The sequence below is a fragment of the Rhopalosiphum padi genome, chromosome 3 (genome assembly GCF_020882245.1).
Source record: "Rhopalosiphum padi isolate XX-2018 chromosome 3, ASM2088224v1, whole genome shotgun sequence".
NCBI lineage: Eukaryota > Metazoa > Arthropoda > Insecta > Hemiptera > Aphididae > Rhopalosiphum > Rhopalosiphum padi.
The window spans coordinates 32,626,642-32,651,447 of NC_083599.1; the positions used below are offsets into that span (position 1 = coordinate 32,626,642).

General features: G+C 28.1%; 1 protein-coding gene across 1 annotated transcript in view; it reads right to left on the reverse strand.

The window, feature by feature from the left end:
- Positions 1 to 4,948: 4,948 nt before the first annotated feature.
- Positions 4,949 to 24,806, reverse strand: part of LOC132924317 (serine proteinase stubble) — a 29,910-nt gene continuing 10,052 nt past the window's right edge. Inside the window, exons 3-10 of the mRNA XM_060988547.1 lie at positions 16,925 to 17,067; positions 8,877 to 10,202; positions 8,486 to 8,809; positions 8,327 to 8,403; positions 8,154 to 8,254; positions 7,788 to 8,056; positions 7,353 to 7,507; positions 4,949 to 7,272 (exon numbers count right to left, since the gene is read on the reverse strand). Coding sequence (XP_060844530.1) covers positions 7,111 to 7,272; positions 7,353 to 7,507; positions 7,788 to 8,056; positions 8,154 to 8,254; positions 8,327 to 8,403; positions 8,486 to 8,809; positions 8,877 to 10,202; positions 16,925 to 17,066 — 2,556 coding nt within the window. The 5' untranslated portion in view covers position 17,067 and the 3' untranslated portion in view covers positions 4,949 to 7,110. The remainder of the gene's footprint in view (positions 7,273 to 7,352; positions 7,508 to 7,787; positions 8,057 to 8,153; positions 8,255 to 8,326; positions 8,404 to 8,485; positions 8,810 to 8,876; positions 10,203 to 16,924; positions 17,068 to 24,806) is intronic.

Here is a 24,806-nt window from a genome sequence, read left to right on the forward strand (position 1 = left end):
CCTAAGCACTTTCTCCATGTCATGGAGAAACAATATCATAAATTATTTGGTTATGCATACCAAAGAAATAAATATTAAATTTACAATAATTTAATAAAATTATTTTTATTTTTACAGCATTAATAGTACGTACATATTTTAATAACAATGTTGTCGATAAAATAATTTTTCTATCAATTTTTCAATTACATAATATGTGATATATATTATATTAAATTATTATTGAAAATGTAGTGGGCCTTATGCATAGCGTCTACAGTATTTATGCGGTAATACGGCTCTAGATGTTTATTATAATATAATAATATATAATATTAAGAACTTAAGTAAGTAAGATAACAAAACCTTATAGGTTATCTCATTGATTAAACTAGATAAATAAACTTACATATATCATATATAATGTATACATAATTATAATTTCATAAAAACTACTACACCAATAAGGCGTACGTGTAATTTTTAAGGTTCTTGTTCATTAAACATAAGATATTGAAAGGTAGTAACATACTAACATATTATAATTAAAAAAAAAAATGAATATCATTTTATCCTTATTATTATTTATTATAATTAATTAATAACATATGATTTTTTATCATATTATGTATACCATAATTAAATTAATCACTTTCACTTACGACTTTGAAATTCTAACTAGTAATATTATACTTAGGTCTAAGCAATCAATGATATTAAATATGATACCTAGTATCTACATGGCTACATAAACATTAAACACTACTAGAGGGAGTAGGAGGAACTAAATCCATTCCCAAAATTAGTTATCTCACCTAAAAAATAAAAAATAAAATTAATTCATAATATGTATAAAAATCTTAATCGCATGAATACAATTTTAAATTTATTTAAAAATAAATAAAATAAATTGTTTTCAAAATATTTTTCCTCTGCTTATTAAATAATTTATATAATGAAAACTAGGTATCCATTATTTTTTCTGGAATTCGGTGGATTCCGTGGGTCATAAAGTCACACAGACAAGAATACGAAGTTTGTATTTACATTTACATTTTTTGTAGTTTTATCGGTATCAGTCATCAGATAACATCAATAAAACGTTGTCATTATCCTTTCGGGCCAAAAGATTGTTTAAGCAGTCGCTTAAAAATCGTGTTACAGTGTATACTGCTTATTGGTTTATTTTTTAAGAAAACTTTTAATGTTAAAAGATATAGTTAAGGAGGTGAATCAACATTTATTTTTCAATAATACAATTCTCTGTAGACTTTCTCCGGAGATCATTAGTTTCACCTACATACAAAAAATATACTAGTTACCTACCAATATTATTTATTATTTCATGTAAGGTTTATATGTAATATAAATAAAATGATAATAAATAGTTCTTCCTCAATGTACTTTCATCGGTTAATAATATTACTTTATTTTTTTAAAAATTGTCAACATTTTTATTTTTAATCTATGTACCTATAATAGTATGTGAGGTGAAATTAATATTAAACAGAGTTCTTTTAACAAATTGAGATTGATTTTCAGTTGAAGTAAATGCTTACCTTAAAAATCAACGACAGCTGTATTGGTATTATGTATTATAAAATATAAAGTATCAGCTATACTGCTATAGTCCTTTATATTTTTAACGCAAAAGTTGAAACGCGTGTAACATACGTGTGTGTATATACTGTATATGACTATATATGAGTAGGTAGGTATACGCTATTGTATTGTTTGACACACACTCGATCTACAGTTGTGTTTATATTCACTACATTGAGTAAGTGAACAATCTAGTTTCTTACGTATTATAGTTGTTATATCGTGACTGAAACATTTGACAATCACGTTTTGGGGTACGTCACTGCTGTAGGTAAGACTGCTTAAGTGCAAGTACCCTATACTTACTATGTTTTTATAGAAATACTTTTATTATTAAAGATTAAAGAACCACATTGACGAGTGTTTTTAATATTTTAGAAACAATATACTCGTACATTATACATAGGCATCTATTTAATTTTAATCAACTGCCACATGATTCTACAAAAATCAAGATTATTGTTATAAGTACTGTTTTGGCTTCAAAAACTGTGCACATATTGACATATTATATGTATCATATATCTTTATTATTAGTAAATTATAATTTATAAAAATTCTAACATATTAATTATTAACAAGCAACAGCGACGAGCCAATATTAATGTATTAGTATTACTCCACAACTACGTAGAGCTAATAATATTTGTACAACTCGACAATGTATGCAATCAACTCTTGTCTCTTATTATACAGCAGAGCAGTTATCTACTTGTCTAGCTTTTTAATTTATAAACAAAACTTAATATTTTTGATTTCAAACTTAAATAAATAATTACATTTTTTTTTAATTTGGATGCTTAAGTATTTACAAATTTACAATATTATGATTATTTCTTATTAATTATTTTTAAACACATTTAATAATAAAAATGTAGTTTGTCTTTTTTTAATCCATAAAAAAACCATCGTACTTATAAAATCAAATGCAAAACACTTTGAAATTCGTAATATTATGTTCAAAATACAATTTTTTAAATATTTCACTTTATGTTATATTTTTGTTATCACAGCTGGGATTTAATTTTATTAAACTATCAATTAAAAACGATACGTGCTGTCCTTTTCCAGAAAATTATGATGTGCCGGCTGCTCATAGAGGTTGATACACATTAATCACATACGTATGGTTATAGTATACAGTGACCAAGACGGCGTCGTAGTAAAAACAGACCGATTTAACATTTTTACACAATGCGTGTGGATGACGTCAAGTGAGTTTTTAAACTCGGTATCATTGTATCGGGGTAATACCTTATTAATTATTATCAAATTGTACTGCTGCACAGTGTTTAATCGTAGTAAGATATAAACGCTGATTTATTTTATTATAAATTAGTAACTACAATATTATTCAGTTTAAAATTAATAATTATATAATTTTGTTACGAAATGTAACCATGATAACTATTTTTGTAAGTTTGTAACTTACAAGGAACTATTAATAATTGCAATTTTCAATACAAGGCGCTGGGGTAATGTCACTTATTTATTTTCAAGATAAATTTTTTGGAATAGAAATTTTTATAAAATGTTGTAACCATTTTATTACTGAAAAAATATCCAAAATTCAAAATTCGTAACATAACTCAAATCTCATAAAAATAATTTTAAGTTTTGTCAATATTGTGAACTTATGATTGCCAATTGCCATTGATTGGTACTCATCGTCAAAATAACTATTTTAAGTTTTGATTCATTATTGTATTATAGTTTTTACTCGTTAAATAATTCTTATGAATATAGTATGTTCATATTTTTATATTTATAATGAATGTTATTAAATTCCGCTAGGTTTTTTTTAAGTCAAAATAATAAATATCGACTTTAAAAAGTTTATATTATAAGAAATATGGCAATATGACGACTGTTTAATTTCTGAGGACATTCGTTATTACTTATTACTTATTAGTAATTAGTCAATTTTATATGATTACCTAGTATTTTTTGTTTTTCCGAAAATCTCCTTTTCATTCTTGATTGATTAGTTTATGTCTTAATATTACTGCTACAATCCTACAATTAAATAATGGTTTGAGTATTGTTATTTAATATAAAATAATAATAAAATATTTAATTGATTTATTTGATTATGATGATGACAGTCCGGCATGACTACGTTTTTTGAGTGAGATTTAGAATATCTAATGTCATAGCCATGTAAGCTCTTAAATGTATTAAAAATCATATTTCTTTACAAACTAATAGATAGGCCTAAACGTAAAATGTAGCCCCTTTCTACTAATATAAAAAATTACAGTTTATTCAAATTTTAACTACGGGATGTTAGTGTTACCTACCAAACTTTATTCTAATTTCTAAATTCATAAAAATAACAGTTTATCAAAAATACTTTTAATTATATTAGAAAAAATTATTACGTACCAAAAAAATAATAATCATTTTAAAGCGAAATATTTTTCATAAAAATATAAGTTCAAGTTTTGGTTCTGACTATTTTAAAATATTTAAATTATAGGTTCTGGTTACCATAATTCTGTTTTAAGAACCGGTTCTTTTTGGTTTGGTTCCAATCCTTGAGAGAAATAAAGTATTTTAATTTGAATGTCTTGTAGGAGTAAAAACTAACATACATAAATATTCACATTTAATATTTATGTATATGAAATAAGAATTTTGTATTCTTAGTTTATTTCTTAATTATTATAACTACACGATTGAAAATATAAAGTCTGTACTTTGTATAATAACAGTTGTTTTCAATAAAGTACCATTCAAATATAGATGATATATTGTGAAATTTTTATTTTTGAAAAATTATGTTTTTACTATAAAATAAAAAATATATATGTATTCTTACTGTAAATATGTAATACATTATGTCTATGTAATTATATAAAAATTCATCTCGAAAAATGTAACTTCATATCACGATTTAAGATATATTTTTAGTATATCTTAAGCCGTGCTTCATATATTACATCACCCACAAGCCACAGATGGTAGCTTCCATCAGTTTGGTCACTAATAAAATATTTGGACTTAGTGTGATAATTTAAAAATCGTCTGCACTGCACCTATATAGAGGCTATAGGGTATCTTATAAAACGCCCAGTTTTTTTACTTACCCCTAACATATTAAATATATATATATAAATATAATATGACGAGTAGTGCTCAGCCGCTCAGGTAATTATATTATATTGTAGTGTTTAATGTGTATTTTGTAATTTACATCATCATTGTTACACCCAGTGATTATATTGATTAGGTATAAACCAACGAAATGTGGCTGACAGATTAAAAATTTCTTATATGATGGTAATAACTGATAATATTTTAAATTACTAGTAGAGTTTTAGTATAGCCATATAATATTATATTATATCATAAATTAAAACAAAACTATTGTATAAAAACTTTATTTAAAAAATAATACCACTTATTTTTACAATTGAGTTTATATACTATATAGTCATTTTTATCTTATAAATGTATTTTTTCTAAATTTGGTCACTAATCTTATAAAACCTATACCTATACACATTAAATTACACAATGTACTTTCATAAATTTGTTCACATAAATAATATTTATAAATATATAATTACTATATTATTTACAGTGTTTCAGAGAAACCTCAAAATATATTATCACAATAATAATTACTTTGATACAAATACCCAGCTTAATAATTCAAATGGATTTATACCTTAACCAGTTTTAGATTCAATATTTTATATTGCTCGTAAAAATGCCTTATTGCCTTAAAATTATTAAGACACTCAATATGAAAATTGTAACATAGCATAAATAGTATTAATAGTATTCTAACAAATACTGTTTTATTTCAGGAACATGAACAAACAAAAATTGTCATTATATACTGTTATTATTAAATAAAAAATATTACATATTTAATTTAAAAAAATTATTATAAGAAAAAATTACGTGTGTAATTAATCTAAAATATAAATTGGGTTTCTCTGGAACATGTTAACTTACCATAGGTACTAGTTATAAATATAAATAGAATGAGCACTGGCTAAAATGTGCTACATCTTATAAGGATATAAAATTTATTATATACTTATAATAAATATATAATAAAAATATATTTACTTTTATAATTAAGTTATATCACAATACATAAATTATTAATTAAATTTATATTAACAATAAATTACAAAGATACTATAATAAATTAGATAATTAAAATAATTTAATTCCCATTATTTTAGTATACTTAAATATATTTTTTTTAAAACACCCTCAAAATATATTCGATCTCAAACTCCTAAAAATACATGTACTTTCTTCATTTGAATGTACTTGTATGTTGTCAAAGTGAAATCAAAACCAAATTTAATTACGTTTTGGTAGTAAAAGTTATATGCCTATAAACCAGTTAACGGTAAATTGTACTTACGGTAGCATTTAACAACAAATATATCTATAGATAATAATAATATATATTATATACGTATAAATTATTAAATTATAATAAATCAATAGACATAAAATATAAAATGAAACAATTGTCCGATAGATAATTTAAAAATATTCAATGAAATTGGTATTTTAATATTAACTAATTCGTTTATGATTTTTAATTTCAATTAAATTCATATTTTTCCAACGGAATATTTACCATGATAGTTTAAATTTCAAATTGACAATTTAAAACATTTTTAAAAACATGATTTAAGGAGAAATTAATAAATTAAATCAATGATAAATTAACAACCATTATTTGAACAATAAAATATTATGGAAATTATAAATACGAATTAACAATTAGGTAAATAAAATGTTTAGTCGTAATAATAATTAATATTTTTGTCTTCAGTTGAAATATTATGCATCAACGGATTAGATGATATTATTTTTTGATAAATTATTTATATTCATACCCAATGTTATACAAAATAAATGTTTGAATACTTTTTATCTTTGATTTTTTCTATTAATTAGTATTTATTTAATAAAAACTATTAAATCGCATATAATTTTAAGTATTATGGTGTTTGAAATAAAAGGAACATTGTGAGTCGTAACAATATTTTGTCCTTTGTATAGCAAAATCAATTCGTGAAGGTGTCTGTCAAGTATTAAACTGATGGACAATTCAATAGTTTAAAGACGAGCGTACTTCCACGTGAATAAGAATAATAAGACATACATCTAGTGAAAACAACTATAACAAGTATACAATATGTGACATGTCGATCAATATCTAAAAAAGATGTTCTATTAAATTGCATCCGTTGACGTAATAGTCTACAGAGATCAATAAAAGGGCTGTGTTCGCTGTAAATAAAACATCTTTCCTATTAGAAATAAACGTATACGAACAAAATTAGAAACTATTCAAACTGATCGATGACACTTAAACTGACCATTCCGCATGATGTTCTTTTGTTGCAAGTCGTGCGAAAAAAACACTATGTGTACTGTATAAAATCATTAGGAACAAAAAAAATTGTCTAAAAACTGTGGTTGTATAACCGACCGACTTGATAATGATATTTTGAATGGAAATGTCGAGTGTTGCGTTAAAATTGTCCGTTAAAATTGCAATATCTGATTGATCCAGTCTTTGAACTTAGAAATTCTAGTGTATACACCAGGTTGATTTGGTTCAGCACATCCAATACCCCATGATATGATACCGGCTAATAACCATCTCTTGTCCGGTCTTTGAATTACCATTGGTCCACCGGAATCACCCTAAGCACAAAACATTTTTTTTAAATTAATTTTCATACCTTTTAAGTCATTCAAAGACTAAGCTATGGTATAATTCTCACTTCGCACGAATCGAATCCTCCTTTTTTCCAACCAGCGCAGATAAATATATCTGGTATGTGTTCAATATATCCAGCTGCACGATACATTGTTTCGCAAACAGAATTGTTAATCACAGGAACTGTTACTTCTTGTAGAACACTAGGTAGAGGTCCGTCTATTTATGAAAAAGAAGTTGATTTTATTTTAAAAATTAAGTTATTTAAAAAAATTAATATATATATATAATTATTATATATATACAGACATTATAATCAATAAAACACAAATAATATAATATTGCATACTAAAATACTAAATATGCGTAGTTTTGTAATGTATTATATTTTTACGTTAGATACAGTAAAATATACTTAAATGTATATTGTTTATAAATTTGTTTGCAATGATAAACCTTTGATTTTTTGTAATAGGTATGTTATTCTTTAAATGTTTACCTTCATATAATCTCCCCCATCCGGTGACGTAGGCAGAAGAACCTACAAAATTTGAATCGTCCTCAGGAACGCAAACGGGTATGATATTAGGTTGAAATTTTACGGGTTCGTAGAACCGCAAAAGGGCCAAATCATATTCAAAAGTTCTAGGATCAAACTGTGGATGTGATGCGACTATTTGTATTCTTCGTTCTTCGTAACCGTAAGGTTCTTCTTCTACTGACAAATCGTGTTCACCGAGTCTGAGGAGTAAGTCACTCGGAGGAACACTAAAATGATTAAATTTAAAAATGCAATCAGTATAATTATAAGAATACATTTAATACAAAAAATAAAACCGATAAACCTATCTTATATTTTATTTACTTTTCAACGCAATGCGCAGCAGTTACAGCCCAGTTTTCGTTGAATAATGCCGCCCCACATTTGTGTAAGTATGTTGACGTCCTCCACTGTCTTAATGAAATCTTTAATCCAAAAAATCATTTTATTAGTTATATTTTATCGACATTTTACTCTAAACTTTTAAATTGACTTACCTGCCATGGCCACTTGCCAAAGGAAACTTTTTCACCTCCTACTATTCTAGCCGTTGGGAAAAGTCGTCTTCCACAAACTTTTTTATGAAAATAAAGATTTCATCAATTTATTTCATTCATAACATACATTATAATATATCATATAAATGATTAACTTACCATCTTTGTAGTTGGACATATTAAGGGGAGCATTTCCGGCTTCAGTGGAATCCGTCGAGGTCGACTGCGTAAGCATTGACAATGTACTCGAAGGATTTTGTGTGCTACTGTAGGTCGTATCGATACTGTTTGAAGTCATAACGATGTCATTATCGGATGGACTTGGAAGGGTCGTCGGCTTGGACATCATCATCGTTGACGTGTATGCATTAGAGCTGCTTTCTTTGGGTGGTGTGCCGACAGTGTTTGGTTCATGTGTCTCGACCGGAAGTTTGACCCAAGAAGGAAGCGTCGAACCGTCAACGGTCGATGGTTTGTGTGTCACTAAAACAGGAATTAAACATCATTAATATTAAAAACAGTTTTAATAGTCTGAGAGTTTCAAACTTACTGCTCGGCGACGACGACGACGACGACGGGGATGACGATGGGGACGGCGGTGGTTTCGTGTTTTCGGCCGGTACAACGGGAACTTTGTCGAGCGTGGTCCAAGTGACCAGAGTCGGTGAAGTAGACGTGACGGTTGTCATGCTGCCGTAGCTGGGCGTCTGGCTCTGACCGTTTGCGGTGGCCGCAGTGAAATCGGTGATGACTTCGGTGACGTTTTCAACCGTCGAGCGGGTCGAGTACGAGGACCCAGTCGTGGATTCAACTGTGGATCCGATCGTTTCCGGTTTTCCGGTGGTAGGTTTTGGTTTGACCGTCGTCGCGGCGGGCTTGGCCGCGGTTTGTGGTTTGACCTTTTGCGCGGACGCGACGGTTGTCGATGACGGGGCCGCGGACGCTACCGTCGATTTGTACGTGGTGCTTGACGGTTTCACGACGGGTTTGGTGGTGGAGAACGTGGCCGTGACGGTGGAGCTGTGCTGCGGGCTGGGGCGCATCGACGTCATCGTGGTGTGCTGTTGCCCGGTCGTGGCCGGCTTCGTAGTCGGTTCGTGCGAAGAGCCGGCCGTTGAGCTAGGAACGCTGAACTGGACGGTTGGTCTCGCGGTCTGAGGTTTTGGCTTTTGGGCGGCGGCCGTGGTGACAGCCGCGGTGGCCGTAGCGGTGGTGGCTTGGTCCCTGATCGGTGGCGGTTTGAACGACGTCGGCTTGACCATAGGCTTGGCCGTGGAGAAAGTGGTGGACGGCATCGGCTTCGTCGAATGCGATATCGTAGTCGTGTACGAAGACGATATCGAACCGGACGGCGGCGAACTGCTGCTGCTGCTGCTCGCGAACGTCGGCTTCGTGCCGCTCGAAACCGATATCTCTGTGTATTGGGTGCGCGACGTGGACGTGGACGTGGTGGTGGACGGCGTGGACGACACGGCGAATTGACCGGTGGGCTTGTACGATTGCGCGGTGGACGACGGGTAACCAGTTGAAGCTGACGAGCTCGGTCTCGGCGTGCTGTACCTGTCGGTGGCCGCGGTTGCGCCTGTCGTCTGCTGTTGTAGCAGATGCAGTGGCGCGCCCGTTTTCGTGTCGGTGGACCCGGGCGGGCCGGCTACGTCGTTGTTGTCCACGCTGTTCAGGTAGTTGTCCGGTTCGCTGGCCGCATCGATGTCAGCGACAGACTGGGTCTTGCAGCAACTACCGAAGTAGAATCGATCGATGCAGGTGCCCAGGTGCGTGCCGTTCGCTTTGGCGCACGAGTAGGCGAACATGCACACGCCCGTCTCTCCGGACCTCCGGCTGACGCATGGCAGTTGTCTGATATTGCGTCCAAAATCTGCAATAGGTACACGATATTATAATTGATTTATCGCAGTATTACAAGATAGTATAGAATATTGATATTGACGTGTCAACTGTCAGTTTATAATGAGAATAATGAGATGTTTGTAGTTTAAAATCTAAAAACTACTCAGCGTGTTGTACTGCAGTAGGTAGGTGTCGACTGTCGAGTGTATATATTTTATTGTCATCGAGTAAGTCATTATAATGTATATAGTTTATGTCTTATTGTATAATTCAACGATAAATCATTGTATATGAAATATGATTCTGAACGTAGATGTTTAAAATACGATAGGTATATCGTCTATAGTTATCAAGTATTTTTTTTATTATTATACAGTATACACTTAATAATATTAGGTATATATTATATCATCGTTATTAACCTTTGAATCAATATTAACTTACCGTGGAACGATGTGAATAGATTCGTGGTATAAATAGACAACAATTTAGAAATTAAACTAAATATTTTAAAAACGTCATTGTTAAAGTTGAAGTTTAATAATATAGGTACGTAAAAGTTTCAAGTCCAACGAATAATATTTTTGAATTACAAATGTACAACAAAATAACTTAAGCCATTACGCTTTATTTAAATGTCTAACTTCGTTCAAATTTTAGCTTCAAGTATCTATGAAATTGGCTAATATTTTAGTTCCAGTAAGAACAATACTTTCAAGGTACTTTCTACTAAATTTTCATAGCTTTAAACATTTTTATTAAAATTTTAACTTTGTATCTTAATATAAAAAAAAAAATCATGCCTTTGTACTTCTATATTTTTATATACCAATATATGAACATCTTATATGGGATAATATATTAACTATAGGAACCTTGTATTATTTTAAAGTTTTTTCCCAGTCAAAATATTTTTATCAATACTTGAAAAAAATTAAAAATTTTTTAATTTCTATCTTTAAATATAGTTTAAATCTAAATATTTTGGAAATTGTACTGAGTAAGATTATAATTTAAGTAACATTGAAATGTTATCGTAGTATAAATGCGTAGTATAAAAATTAAAATATTTTGATAAGGCATTGTTATTTTATAACTTAAATTCAAACCTAACCTTTCTATTGTAAACTGAAATTTGAATAAGACATTCATGAAAAATATTTGTGTAATTAGGCTTATTTTTTTAAAATTCTAGTTTGTCCAATTCATATAGACCCTTGTAATAGATTTTTAAGATATTTAACATTTTATACATTTTTAACAGCAAAATAATTTACAATTTTCGTGATTTGTTAACATTAAAATTCAAATTCAAAAACTAGTTTTTTGTAAAAACTTTCGTGTTTTTGAATTTATTTTCCTCAATTATTTTGAGTTATTAGAGTTATTTCAATAACTTTTTTTTTTTTTTATTGGGCATTTTTTCTCCCAGAGAATCAACTATTAAAAACTATCTTTGAAGTTGAAATTCTTATTAATTTTCTACTATAAAAAGTGTTTTCAGAAACTAATATATATGTAAAAAACCCATACATCATTATAAAATTAATGTTCAATTTCCAGGTCAGAATCTAAAACTATAATATATTATGTAATAATAAAACACATTAAAGTTTCATATTATCTTAACAAAAGAGAACAAATAGTATAAATAATAAAGAGTTATGAATTATAATACACTAAAAACAATGGGTCCTCTTACTCGTCTTTTACCATTCACATCACGCGTATCAGGGGATCTGTCTATCTATGTATCAGAAATATCATAACTCATAATGTTGTACGGGATTTTTGTTAGTTCACGGCCGTCTTTTTATACAGGCATACAGCCATATGCCCATATCCTATAAGTATCGTGCGATTTGTATTAAAGTAAGAAATTTGCTTTATTATTTATTACATGTATTAAGAGTCTAAGACATCGCAGTTAAAACATATTAAGCAATCTATTGAATTTATTTATTACAAGTATAGTGTTGAAAAATACACCTAAACAGAATAAATATAATATGTTACAAAATGTCACTTCACTATGCATCTCATTTATTGTCCATCTCCAACAATAATAGGTATATTAATTAAAATCAAAAACCAATATTATATATAGGTACTTGAATCCACTAACACATACACATGTAGAATGTAGATGTACAGTAAGTATATTATTGTGTTATAGTACATATTATATATATTTATTATAGAGATGAGCGATTATTACATTTACGATACCAATAATTATTATTTATGACGTTAAGTTAATCATAAATTCTATATTGCGTTCAATTTATACCTGCTATGACAAATTATTTTTAATTGCACTTATAACTGGTTCTGTCTTGTGAATGAATGCTGGTTAGACTGGTCAAGCTTATAAAAATGTGGGAATTTTAACTTCACTGAACTTTATGTATGCTGTGTGAATTCTATATTGAATATAAAATTATTAAATAATGAGATGGTTAAAAAAGAAACAGTGCATATGTGACTTGTGTGTAAATTTCTTATATTGATCATAAATCGATAAAAGGTGAAGAACATTTTTTATAAGATTAATACAAAACGTATAAAATGTACTGACGATAATTATTTTTTGTTCATACAAATAATTGTTAATTTTAAAATATAACCTACTGTTAATAGTATTGATTTAGCAAGTAGTTATTAAATAGGTACCTCATAAACATTATAGTATTACTCATTATAATTAATAAGTAACAATAAACAATCATATAATATTATATTATCTAATTACAACAAAATATCAAAAATTGTTTGAGGAAAAATAAAGTTATTTTATGGGTAAATACAAGGTTATAAAAATTTCAACTTCAAACGCTTATAAAAAATTAATGTAGTATGTACACTTTTTTTTGAGGTAAAAAAATCCATGAGAAATATTGTATTCAATTTTTAAATCTTAGGTATAAAAAGAAACATATTTATGAAATAAAATAATTTAAAAATTTTCGAGATGATAAGTCACATTTGCTTATAAAAAAATATTTTGACTATATATTTTCGATATATTTTATTTGGTAAATTAAGAATTTATAAAGAACTTCTTTTGCTAACATAAACATTTAGTAAAAATTTAAGTTTTGAATTACAAAAAAAAAAACAAAATCGATTTTATCAATAGGTATATCTATATTGACTATATTGCATTTTCGTCCATGCAGGTCACGCGAAATGCAAGTTGTAAACAATAGGTACCTATTTACTAACCAATTTGCTTTATAATATAAATTATAATGGTATAATGTATCATTTTTTGTTTTATGATGATCAGAAATCCATACCAACCATACCTATTTACAGTTTTAGTATACAATAATAATTAATAATATCATATAGTCATATATTATATGAAATGATTTTTTGTTTAATCATTAATCAGTCAATATTGTCTACGTATGGTTTAATAATTTATTATATTATATTTAATCACCGTTTTCAATATGGGATGACGTTAGATAGTTTGCTGAATAATAGTACATTTTATCGAAGATACAAACATATCTATAGTTGTCTACCTAACGTTAATTTATTATAGCGATTAATCTATCTCAAATCTATCGACAGTTTTAAATTGTTAGCAGGTAGCAAGGTATTACTTTCAGCATATTGCTCATCTGTCCGCGATGAGTCTTTCCGACTGTGGAAAGAATGCTGCTTCCCTTATCTTTAATCGGGTTATGCGTGTACAAGTGATGGTGGGTGTGTGTGGTATTATTATTACCTATTAAAAATACCTATATGGTGAAAAATGTTCATAAAACACTGACACACATAACAACATATACGGAATGGATCAAGTCAGTTGTTGGGTTTTTGAAAAAAGTATTCTTATAAATGTATTTATGATGTTACATTGTATTATGTTCATAAAAACAATTTTCTTATCTTATGGTTTTTTAAAAAAAAATTTAATGACGATCTATGTATTCTTAATTGCATAACTAGATACAGATACTTTTATAAAAACGTCAATGTATAAATATTAAACATTGAATAAATAGTTTTTTTATAAATAATAAATAATTTAAGTTGATAACATCAGTGGACAAAGAACAAGGGATTTTAAGTTGTAGTGAATTACTCGTGAGCCACGCGTGAATTTAAAAAAGTGAAAAACATACTTATATTAATCAATAACTTTTTGTTTGGTATCCAATATTAATACGTCTACGTTTTAGATGTATTCTGCTTCTATAATCACAAAGTTAAAAAGACTGTATACTGTCATAAAAAATAACAAAAAAAAAAAATTGGATAGTATTATCTAAATGTATATTTAAAACCATATAAAACGTTTTTTCTCTTCAAAAATACAAAAGTTGACTTGGAAAATTATTACAGGAATTATCACAGTTAAATTGATCGCCCTGTATACACCGCATCATATAGGTACACACACATATACACGTGTATATGTGTATAATATATACATATATATATAGGTGTAGACAATGGGCCACGGTTATGTCTGGCCAGTTTGTAGGTCAGTAGATTGAGAGTGTATACGCGCGCGCCAGCGTGTGTTTCGATTAACAGTTATCTTGTCTTGTATTGTGCCCACAAAAAACCCGTACCCGTAAAGGTAGTGGAAAAACAAGTTTTTTTAATGTATGCGCCAATGTTCAGCTTGCATTGTGCGCATAGTTGTTTGTTGAACGTGATTTTATTTTGCCTCCGAGAAAAATAAAAACGCAAGACGTTTGTCGTTCTACTTAGGTGTTCGATTGTCACTGCAGTTGTTACACATTAAAATTTAAAATATTATAACCTACCTATCCACCATCGTAGTCGATCGCGTATTATCTGTGTATTATAATAAAAGGAACGCGTTTCATTCACACGACTCAGTATTTTTTTTTTTAAATCAATTTATTATTGTTCGTTCCATATTTATATAGGACGGCGACTTTTCGTAAAAAAAATCCATAAACAATACAAACTTAACTCTGGTTCACAATATTGTAATAGACACACCATCCAAGCACAAACTTTATAAAGTCAACATTTCTCTCAACTGGATAAATTAATCGGGTCAGAAATAATTTAAAAACACAATCAAACGTAGCGAATTGAAAAAATAATTATTTTACAGATATTGTGGTTTAATTTAATGAAAACGGTTGAAATGCAATCTTAGATGCTTCAATGCACAAAAAATATGGCTTCTGCGACTAATATTATAGTATAGATAGGTACATGTTGAAAAGTACCTATGTTTGAGAATAGTATATACCTATATTATAACAGTAATGACTCATTCCTAACTGTAAACATAGTTTGTTTATACCTCCCAAAGACTATTATTCACTTCATTATAATACGAGTTGAACTAAAGAAAGTGTCATCAGGACATCAGTTATACCTTTCTTGAAAAGTCATCGAGTTTATTATACTCGGATGTGTTCTAAAACGATCGTGACCTTACTGTTTTCCTGATTTGGTGTATAAAGATTAAAGATAAAATGTACTTATTTGATTTCTAGTATCGATAAAGTTGAAAAATGATAACAGTAAAATAATACTCTCCTAATCACATATTTATTCGAACTTGCAGCTACTAAAATAAATACACATAGTGTTAAAGTATCACGAGTTACATATTACATTTTGAGACACGATTTTTTTTTTTTTTTAATATTATTAGTTTATTAGTTATTATTAATAAACGTGGATGTTTTTACAAAATGATCAGTTTCTGAGTAATTTATAATTTTACAATTGATATACAGTATTCAACCTAAACTATAATAATGTTTATTTCTGTATATAGTTCTAATTTTAAGAAAATCAAATTAAAAACGATTTTAGGATTGAATAAAAAGATGCTTAAGGAAAACCATAATGGCATTGTTACATACGAACTTACTAAACCATTAACTAATAAGTAATAAAACACAATTTAATAGGTATTAAATCTTCTAATCTTTATATTCCTATATATTTTAACCTAAGAATAATATTTATATATACCTAATACATAATAATATTATGTTTAAAATAATTTTTAATTAATTTAAAAATTATTTCTACTGTCACAATTACTGAACAAATAAATGTCGATCCTTTATTACTAGTTTAAAAATATTCCAAATTTCAATAGACTAAAATTATGTTCATGCATATTTTCTTACAAACCTCAAGTTCCTAATAATTTATATACATATATTAACGGTTTAAAATGGTATATGCAGAATAAAACATATAATTATTATAACATTGTTCGTATACTGTAATACCTGTAGTAGATTTTGACCGAGGTTAATAACCTACGTCTGATGAACCAATTGCACTACGATTTCAAAACTCTAATATTTGTATATTATAATTTTGTCTTAATATTTTGTTTAAAATTTAATTTTTTTAAATATATTCAAGTAAAATCACGATTACTTTGTTATTATTCATTTTCGCTTTTTGAAATGATACTTTTTATTGAGTAAAGGCTTACAACAGTTACAACAGGTATGTAATATTATTTATTTTAATAAAAATGTTCACTTTCTATCAACTAACGTACAATGTTATAGTTATCTAAAATGTATATGTGTAGTGTGTAGTGTTTGAATTTTTAATGATTAAAATGTAGGTAAGTACTTTATTATTATTTTTAATATACAATTACCCGTATACACTAAAAGTGTATTATGATTATGTTGGTTAATATACATGTTTATACGAGTAGTAAATAAATTATTTAGGTATTATAGTCATTATTACAATTTGGAATATTACCTGTAATTGTAGTTGGTGTGTCCCACGAGGGATACGATTTTACTAAACTTTGACTGATAATCAATCCAATTATGGTTATCTTAAGTAAAAATGTTTTATTGTACGAAGACTTCATTGCTGAACAAATTCCATGTCTCTTCATTCTAAATATAAAAATAACATTTTTAATAACATAATTTTTGATTACTAATATGTACAATAATATTATAATAATTAATATGGAATTCCTTATAATATTGTATTAAGTGCGTGTCATAGAACAAGTTTAGGACGATAAATCGATTTCCGTTAAGTCCATATTGTGTGAAAACCAAATATTTTTATTTTCATTACTTATAATTAAATTTTTAAATTTCAAAATTTTTGAGGTTTTATTTAAAATTTTTATTTTTATAAATATACTTATACTATAGTTTTTATGGATTTTTAATTGTTTTTCTATGATAATAATACAGCAAATATTTTTGTAAATAATATTGAAATTTAAATATTTTAAGTACCAAAATTTAGGTTCCTAGTAAAATTAATACGGATTCAATAAGAAGTAATAATATTTATTTTTTATTGTTCTTCGTAAAAAAATGTAGATGTATAATATAGTTTAGTATGCAGTTGATTAACATTACACACAGTATCTAATATATTACAAAGTATAATTATTATGTATTAATATATTATGCCCAAATTAAAGCATTAAATTGTAGTCTGTATAACTTGTCTTAAATACAATAATTTACAGAGACTTAAATGACGTTTAACTATACAAACCGTTAATACATAATAGTATAATACTACCTAATATCTATTGTAACTCTATCTATTATTATTCATTAGTTATACATTATGAAATATTGGTACTGTTATTTTAAAATACGTATACAAATATATAAAATAAACAGGACACAAATTTATAGGAATGAATTTCACAAAAACCAAAAGTCGTATAGAATAATTTTATCATTATAATCGTAACTTCACATTCATACCATAATGTATAATAAACAAATTAGTATAAATGCGCATGTACGGAAGTATAGGACAGCGATTTTTAATTATATTAATAATATGCACCATTTTAACTTGACAAGAATGTGGTACACGTAACACCCCCTTATATATACTATAATAAATGTATACTTTTAATGTTATTGATGAATTCATAATTATATACGTTATTAGTTTTAAATCATAGATAGATGTGGATATCCACGTCACATTTGTTACATTTCTATAGTACATTTACCTATGCTATACAAAAATACAAATAAGTTATACGTCATCTAATAAAATATAATAATATTTTATGTGATAATTAAAATATTAAAATGTATTGTTATATATTTTATTCAACTCACAAGAGTGATGATTAATGTTATGGAATATGAGAAAAAATATATTCGAAAACAAAAAATATTAACAGTCGTTTAAGTATCTACCTACAATACGTATAATATTGTATAATGTATATTATATTGTAGCTTATGATTTTGGTTATACTAAAATACTGTTACATTTCAATTAAATGATAGTAACCGTGTTTGAAATATGATATAGGAACATTGATTGTACTCAATAATTGAGTACGAGTATGCAATTAAAGTGTATTGAATCGTATTATGACGGAAAATGTAAATTAACCGAGGGTGAAGTGTCACTGCATTCATACCATACAAATTGTCTTGGTTAAAAACATGAATATATATATATTCTTTTTTTAGTCGAACCCGGCGATCCATTTCTGAGAAATAATACGCCATAGATGCGAAAAAAATCTAGCGGAAAATCAATTGCATCCTTGATCTTTTTCAATTAGAATTTAAATCATGCGTAAAATGTAAGTCTATATAAAATGTAAATCTTTATTATTCAAAAAAGTATTTTAAAATAGAACAGTGATTTTTTTTTTTGATTTTATTTATTCCAACACGATTTAATCTTCTACGATAAAATATTCCTACTTCAGGTTTTGGTAACACGGTAGTGCATATAAGTACAAGCACTTATTACAATTCTATAAACATAATATAACTATAGATTATCTGAGTGCAGATACAATAGAGTTTTTAATTTTATTTTAGTGTCCAAAAATGATACGGTACGTATATATTATATACGTATACTATATTATAGGTCATAGTAAAATATATACCGAGCTTTTAATTCTTATTTGAAGAGATAATTTTTATATACAACAATACAACGCAATAATAATCACATATAATAGGTAATATTTTTAGTAATACAGTGAATATATAGAATTATATAGTGAATGCACTTAACATCATAAAATCGATTAATTAATAATATGATAACATTTTGATAAATTATAATAATAACGGTTTAAATATATATATAAATAAATAAATTTACATTTCGCATTTCGTGGGTATAAACAACACGACCCATATATATATATAATATATGTCATTGAATTTAAATTATAAACATTATAGGACTTATCTTCATGATAGACGTTACGGTGTGGTTTCCTATACATAATATACCCGTTGGTCATCATTGCCTACCCGTATATTATATTATGTCGTATAATATATGTATAAAGATAATGAATTAACTATAGTGGATGGTTTAAGAGTAATATTATTATTAGTTAATGCTTCCGTATGATATACCCACCCTGAATTATTTATGTGCCCAACAAGTATATCAGTTTATAATTTTGCCTACAATGCAATCATTAAATTCCAACAATAATAAATATATTATAATATAGTATGTATTAAACAGAAAACTTGAACATTATATTAAATAATAAATATAATCATTTATCATTTATATTATGTTTTACACATTTATTTGCTTAAATTCAATAATAAATGCATTAAAAAGAGTTAAGAGGCACGTGATAATTCTAAACGAACAATTTTATATAATTTTCAAAGGTATGGAAAATAAAAATGTAAATAATATTACATTATATTCAGTATGTTTTGTTGTACGATTAAAATAACAATTATAAATATAATTGAATACAAGCATTTGTAAATATTTCGTAATTTGTTTTCTTGAAAAATAAATCATATTATGTAAATGCATGCAATTAAAATCTATTTGAACACAAAATTGAGGAAAATTTAAAAAAATATAACCAACAATAGAATACTTTTCTTAAACGTTTTGAAAAAATTAAGTAAATTTACTTAGTCGATGCAAACAATCTAATTTGAATACCTACTCTAATTTATTTTTTGATTCCAGAAATAAAGTTTAAAGAATAAAATAATATATTATTATATAATGATTATAGTAAAGACGATTATTTACACAATACACATTCAATTTTCATAAATACAATGAATACCAACTCATAAGTCATAAGTACCAAACTCTATAGTTATGGTCAATAACATTGTTTGTAAGTAGTAATACAAGATATTATTATAGTATAGAAAAAATAAACTTCAAAATATGTGTTAAAGATTTACCAAGCTTGTAATTATTGCTCATAAGTCATAAATTATATGTACCGTCAACATATATAATATTGTATTGATAGGATAAGCGAATATTGGAACAACCATGCATTTTATCGAAAAATATAAGCACTGAGCACAAATAAATTTTATGTCTATCAATAAATTAATAACAATAAATAATAATACCAATAATAACGATCTATTGGTTTCCAACAGGTAATATTATTTTTTAGAAATAATACATATTCATTTTGTACACGAGTTCTGCGGCGATGGTATACAAGACACGCTCGAAGTCAGAGAGCGATGCCCGAGTATGAATTTTTTTTATATGATATAATATGTTGGTATTAGATATGTATAACAACAAAAAAACTCACCGAATAATCGTTGTCTAAAAAATTCATGAAATCGAATAGGTATTCTCGTAATATAATATGTAATTTTATATTATAATAGTGCCAGAGTGGGCGGACAATACGTAAAGTTACTAGCCGATTCTGACTAATTGCGTGCTGAAATTTAATGTCCATATGTGACTGACAAAAATATGACCAGATTTAAAAATCAAATTAGTATTTTTTGATAATGATAACTCTGCTTGAATGCTATATTGTGTCAAGAAATACAGTAACGTACCTATATAAGTTCAAGCACGAACAAGAAACGTTTTATTCTGACTTGAGTCTTACTAGAAGGCTAGAGCATATCCATATGCAATGCAATGTATATTGGCCCCTTCCAAATGTGTAGAATAATTTTTTTTGTAACCCTTTGTTAGATTTGTAGCTTGTAGGTTGGGATTTCGCTATTCTGACATAAATACAAATATAAGAAACAGACTCATAACTAATAAATTAAAATACATTTAGAATCGGTATATGTACACTTCGCAATAAATAATAATCACTTCACTTCTCATATTATATTATATTATTATAATAATCAATAATGTTTCTACGTTTTACGAAAGTCTACATAAAGCCGCTCTAAAAATCAAATCCCTATAGTCCACAAACAGTCTAGTATAACGTATTATATTTAGTAATTATTAATAGGTAACGTCGTGATATATCCTAGTCAACATAATGTATGCATCACGTATTCATTGTTTACCAATTCATCCGCCATCGACTTTCCATAATCGTATATTATGATATTAACGCATAAGCTTTGGATTCCTGGTCGATTATTAGTCATTTATTCGTAAGCGTTAAAACCGTGATCACGTAGAAAGTCGTATTAAGTATAAAATGGAACGCGTGGTCGTACCGAATCCTGTGTGTGAATTTATTTTTTATGTCACTATTATTCATTCGAACGGATACGGTGTATAGTGCAGACGTAATGTACATGTTATGAGTACGTTATATTATTATATGACGAGCGTAGGTCAAATATTATTATAACAACCATTTGGTATTTCTAGGTCAGCAATTTAAAACGGCGAAAGTTTTTTCGCAAACAGAGGTACGTGTTCTAAAATTTAAATTTTTTCCTCGGAAATAACCCGAGAAAAAGTCAAAACGTCGTCTACTGCTATTACTATTTTCGGATATTGAGTCATGAATTTGCATTATCTAGCAATTTCTGTCGTCTGCGTGTATATTATATATTTATTTCACGAGAGTCGTAACTGTAAAATGGTTTATACTGACGTGAACGATCCAATGAATACTAATTTTTTCTGCGGTCAAGTTAACAGAGAAATACGACCAACAAATTGTATATACAATCGAATCATTCGAATCAAATGAGATATATTGTAGGTACGTGAAAAATATTCGATGTTTTATTTTATCCCTTCTAAATGTTTATCAACCAGTAACCACCATTTTATTCATAGCTTGCATACTAAATCTGTGTATACAGTTACTTAAGATTGAATTTTGACTTTTATCATATATACTATATAGGTATATAATATGAACTTATATTTTAATTAAGTAGTTACCAAACATTTTCGTCATAATTTTATTGAGTAAAATCTCATTAAAAACCCAATTCCGGTCATCAGAAAATTATCTTGAAAAATGTTAATACTATATAAATAATAATACGTCTATAGTTATTAAATTTGAACGAGTACATAACACTATAACAGAACATAATTAAAGAATCACAACAAGGAAATATAGTAAAAAACAAATTAGAAACATTGAAACTGTCTTTATCGTATAAATCAAAATCATACTACATGTCTACATTGTACTGGAAATATGCGTATTGATTAAATATAGATGATTTACTGATGTGTTTGTTTGTTGAAACCTTTATTGATTAACACGAGAATGGTTGGTATCTAGTTTTTATTTTTTCAACTAAATAAAGTTATCATTTGTAGGTTTCCGGATCCTCAGAAATACCCTCAATAACATATATTATTTTGAGAATAGCCACTACTGATCATAGGCGTTTCCATGGGGGGTGCAGGGTATGCACTTGCGCCCCTTGCGATTTTAGGTGGCACCATAAACTAAGAAAAATTGTTCAAAAAGGGGGCTAAAGCACCTTAGTCCCTTGGGTACGCACCAGGTTGTACACTCTGCATCAAAGATCCGGACATGCCTATGCTACTGATACATTTAATCAATAAACGTTGTACATTTTACCGCCGTGGTGTGAAAAATAATTCATAAATATAGTAAACTGGATTGAATCGAACAAAAAATGATGATCTACTGCAATAGGTATACTAAAAACATTTAAAACGGGGAGTCACTCGCGATCAAATACAAAATTGACCGGGTAAATTTTACCGATGTTTTTTGTTTAACCATAAACGTTACGATAATAATAATGATAATAATAATAAATAAATAATAAGTAATAACTAATAAGTAATAACTATAATACTAATTACTATAATAATATATTTGTTCCCACTCCGCGTAATATCGTAATATCGTTACGTCGGTCAATTTGATATTTTGTAGCGTTTGCCGTCCGCTGCGGCAGCAAATATATATCTACAAGCACAGTATGTATATATTCGCCGTATACAGTAAAATCGCAGTGGCGTACATACATAATAATATATACCTAACCTATTATATTACAATGGCGTTGCGGACCAATATCGACAATCGTTCGGAATGTTAATGGATATAATATTGTGTGTACGTGTTGGCCGCACGAGATCCAAGAGGAGAGGTTATTCCTATATATATAATAATTATTATTATCGTAAAGAAGGCGAGCCGTCTGCCGAAGCAGAAGTAGCGGATACATGTAGTTGGTAATTATACGCGCGCGGCGTGGTCGGTGGACGCGTGTGTCCGGATTAAAGAAGGAAAAAAGGAAAAAAGTTCTCTCTCCTCTCTTTTATGATATAAAAACACGACTACGTTAAAACGACAATAATTAATACTGTCTGGGCTCGTGTGTAATTATCGATTTACAAAAAAAAAAAAATACCGTTGAAATCGTAATAATATCGGAAAATTGCTGAATACGCGTGTTACACGTACAACATATAGTGACAAACGCGCGCGTTACATACCATCACATGAGTATATATATTATTATTGCTTACACCGTAGCAGATAATAAGATAACGTAACGTTATACTATATATGTTATAATACCTGTACACATTAAACGTCATATTATAATATTATAATAAGTACTTATGATATTCGATATACGGTTGACGGTTCGGTCTCATGATCCGTATAAAAATATAAACTACTCGTATGTAGGAATAGTATAGTATATGAATATAATATAATATTATTATAATATGCGTTGTATATGTTTAACACAGTAGCGGGCTATCTGATGCGAGATATTTGTATATATATATATATATATATATATACGATAAATATACGCACACAGCGAAGGAAAACACGTTTTACATATTATTATTACTATTTTATTGGGTAGGTTGTGTATGTTGAGTATGTATATAAAGGCGCACCTACGTAAAAGCGAATTATTACGTTGAACCCGTCACCCAGATATTTATATAAACGCTTCCGATGAGTGTTATGCCTGCAGACGATAGGCCTCCCAAGAATCCAATGACTGTATATATTATTATGTATAAAATGTTTAGGCGTTGAGAAAGTCACGTTTGTAAATCACCACTGGTCGTAGATACTACAATCAGAAACCGAATAATATCGACCGTGATATACATAACAGTATAACGATCGTTCCCTATGTAAGAAATATATAATATGTCTGCTGCCATAAGAATTTAACAATATGTCAAAATTGCAATGTTTACCTTTTTACAAATAATTTATAATAACAATTTTGCTTCTTTAACTTAATTTTACTGTTGGAAATCTATTCCCCCTTCCCGCCTCATTGAATACTACACTTCTGCTCTCACATAGTATTCGAGTTCATAATAAAGATCTGAGATATATTATGTTTGAGTTGAGAACATCACGGCCACGTGTTAGACGTGTAGTAAAAACTTCGTTAGGTCATGG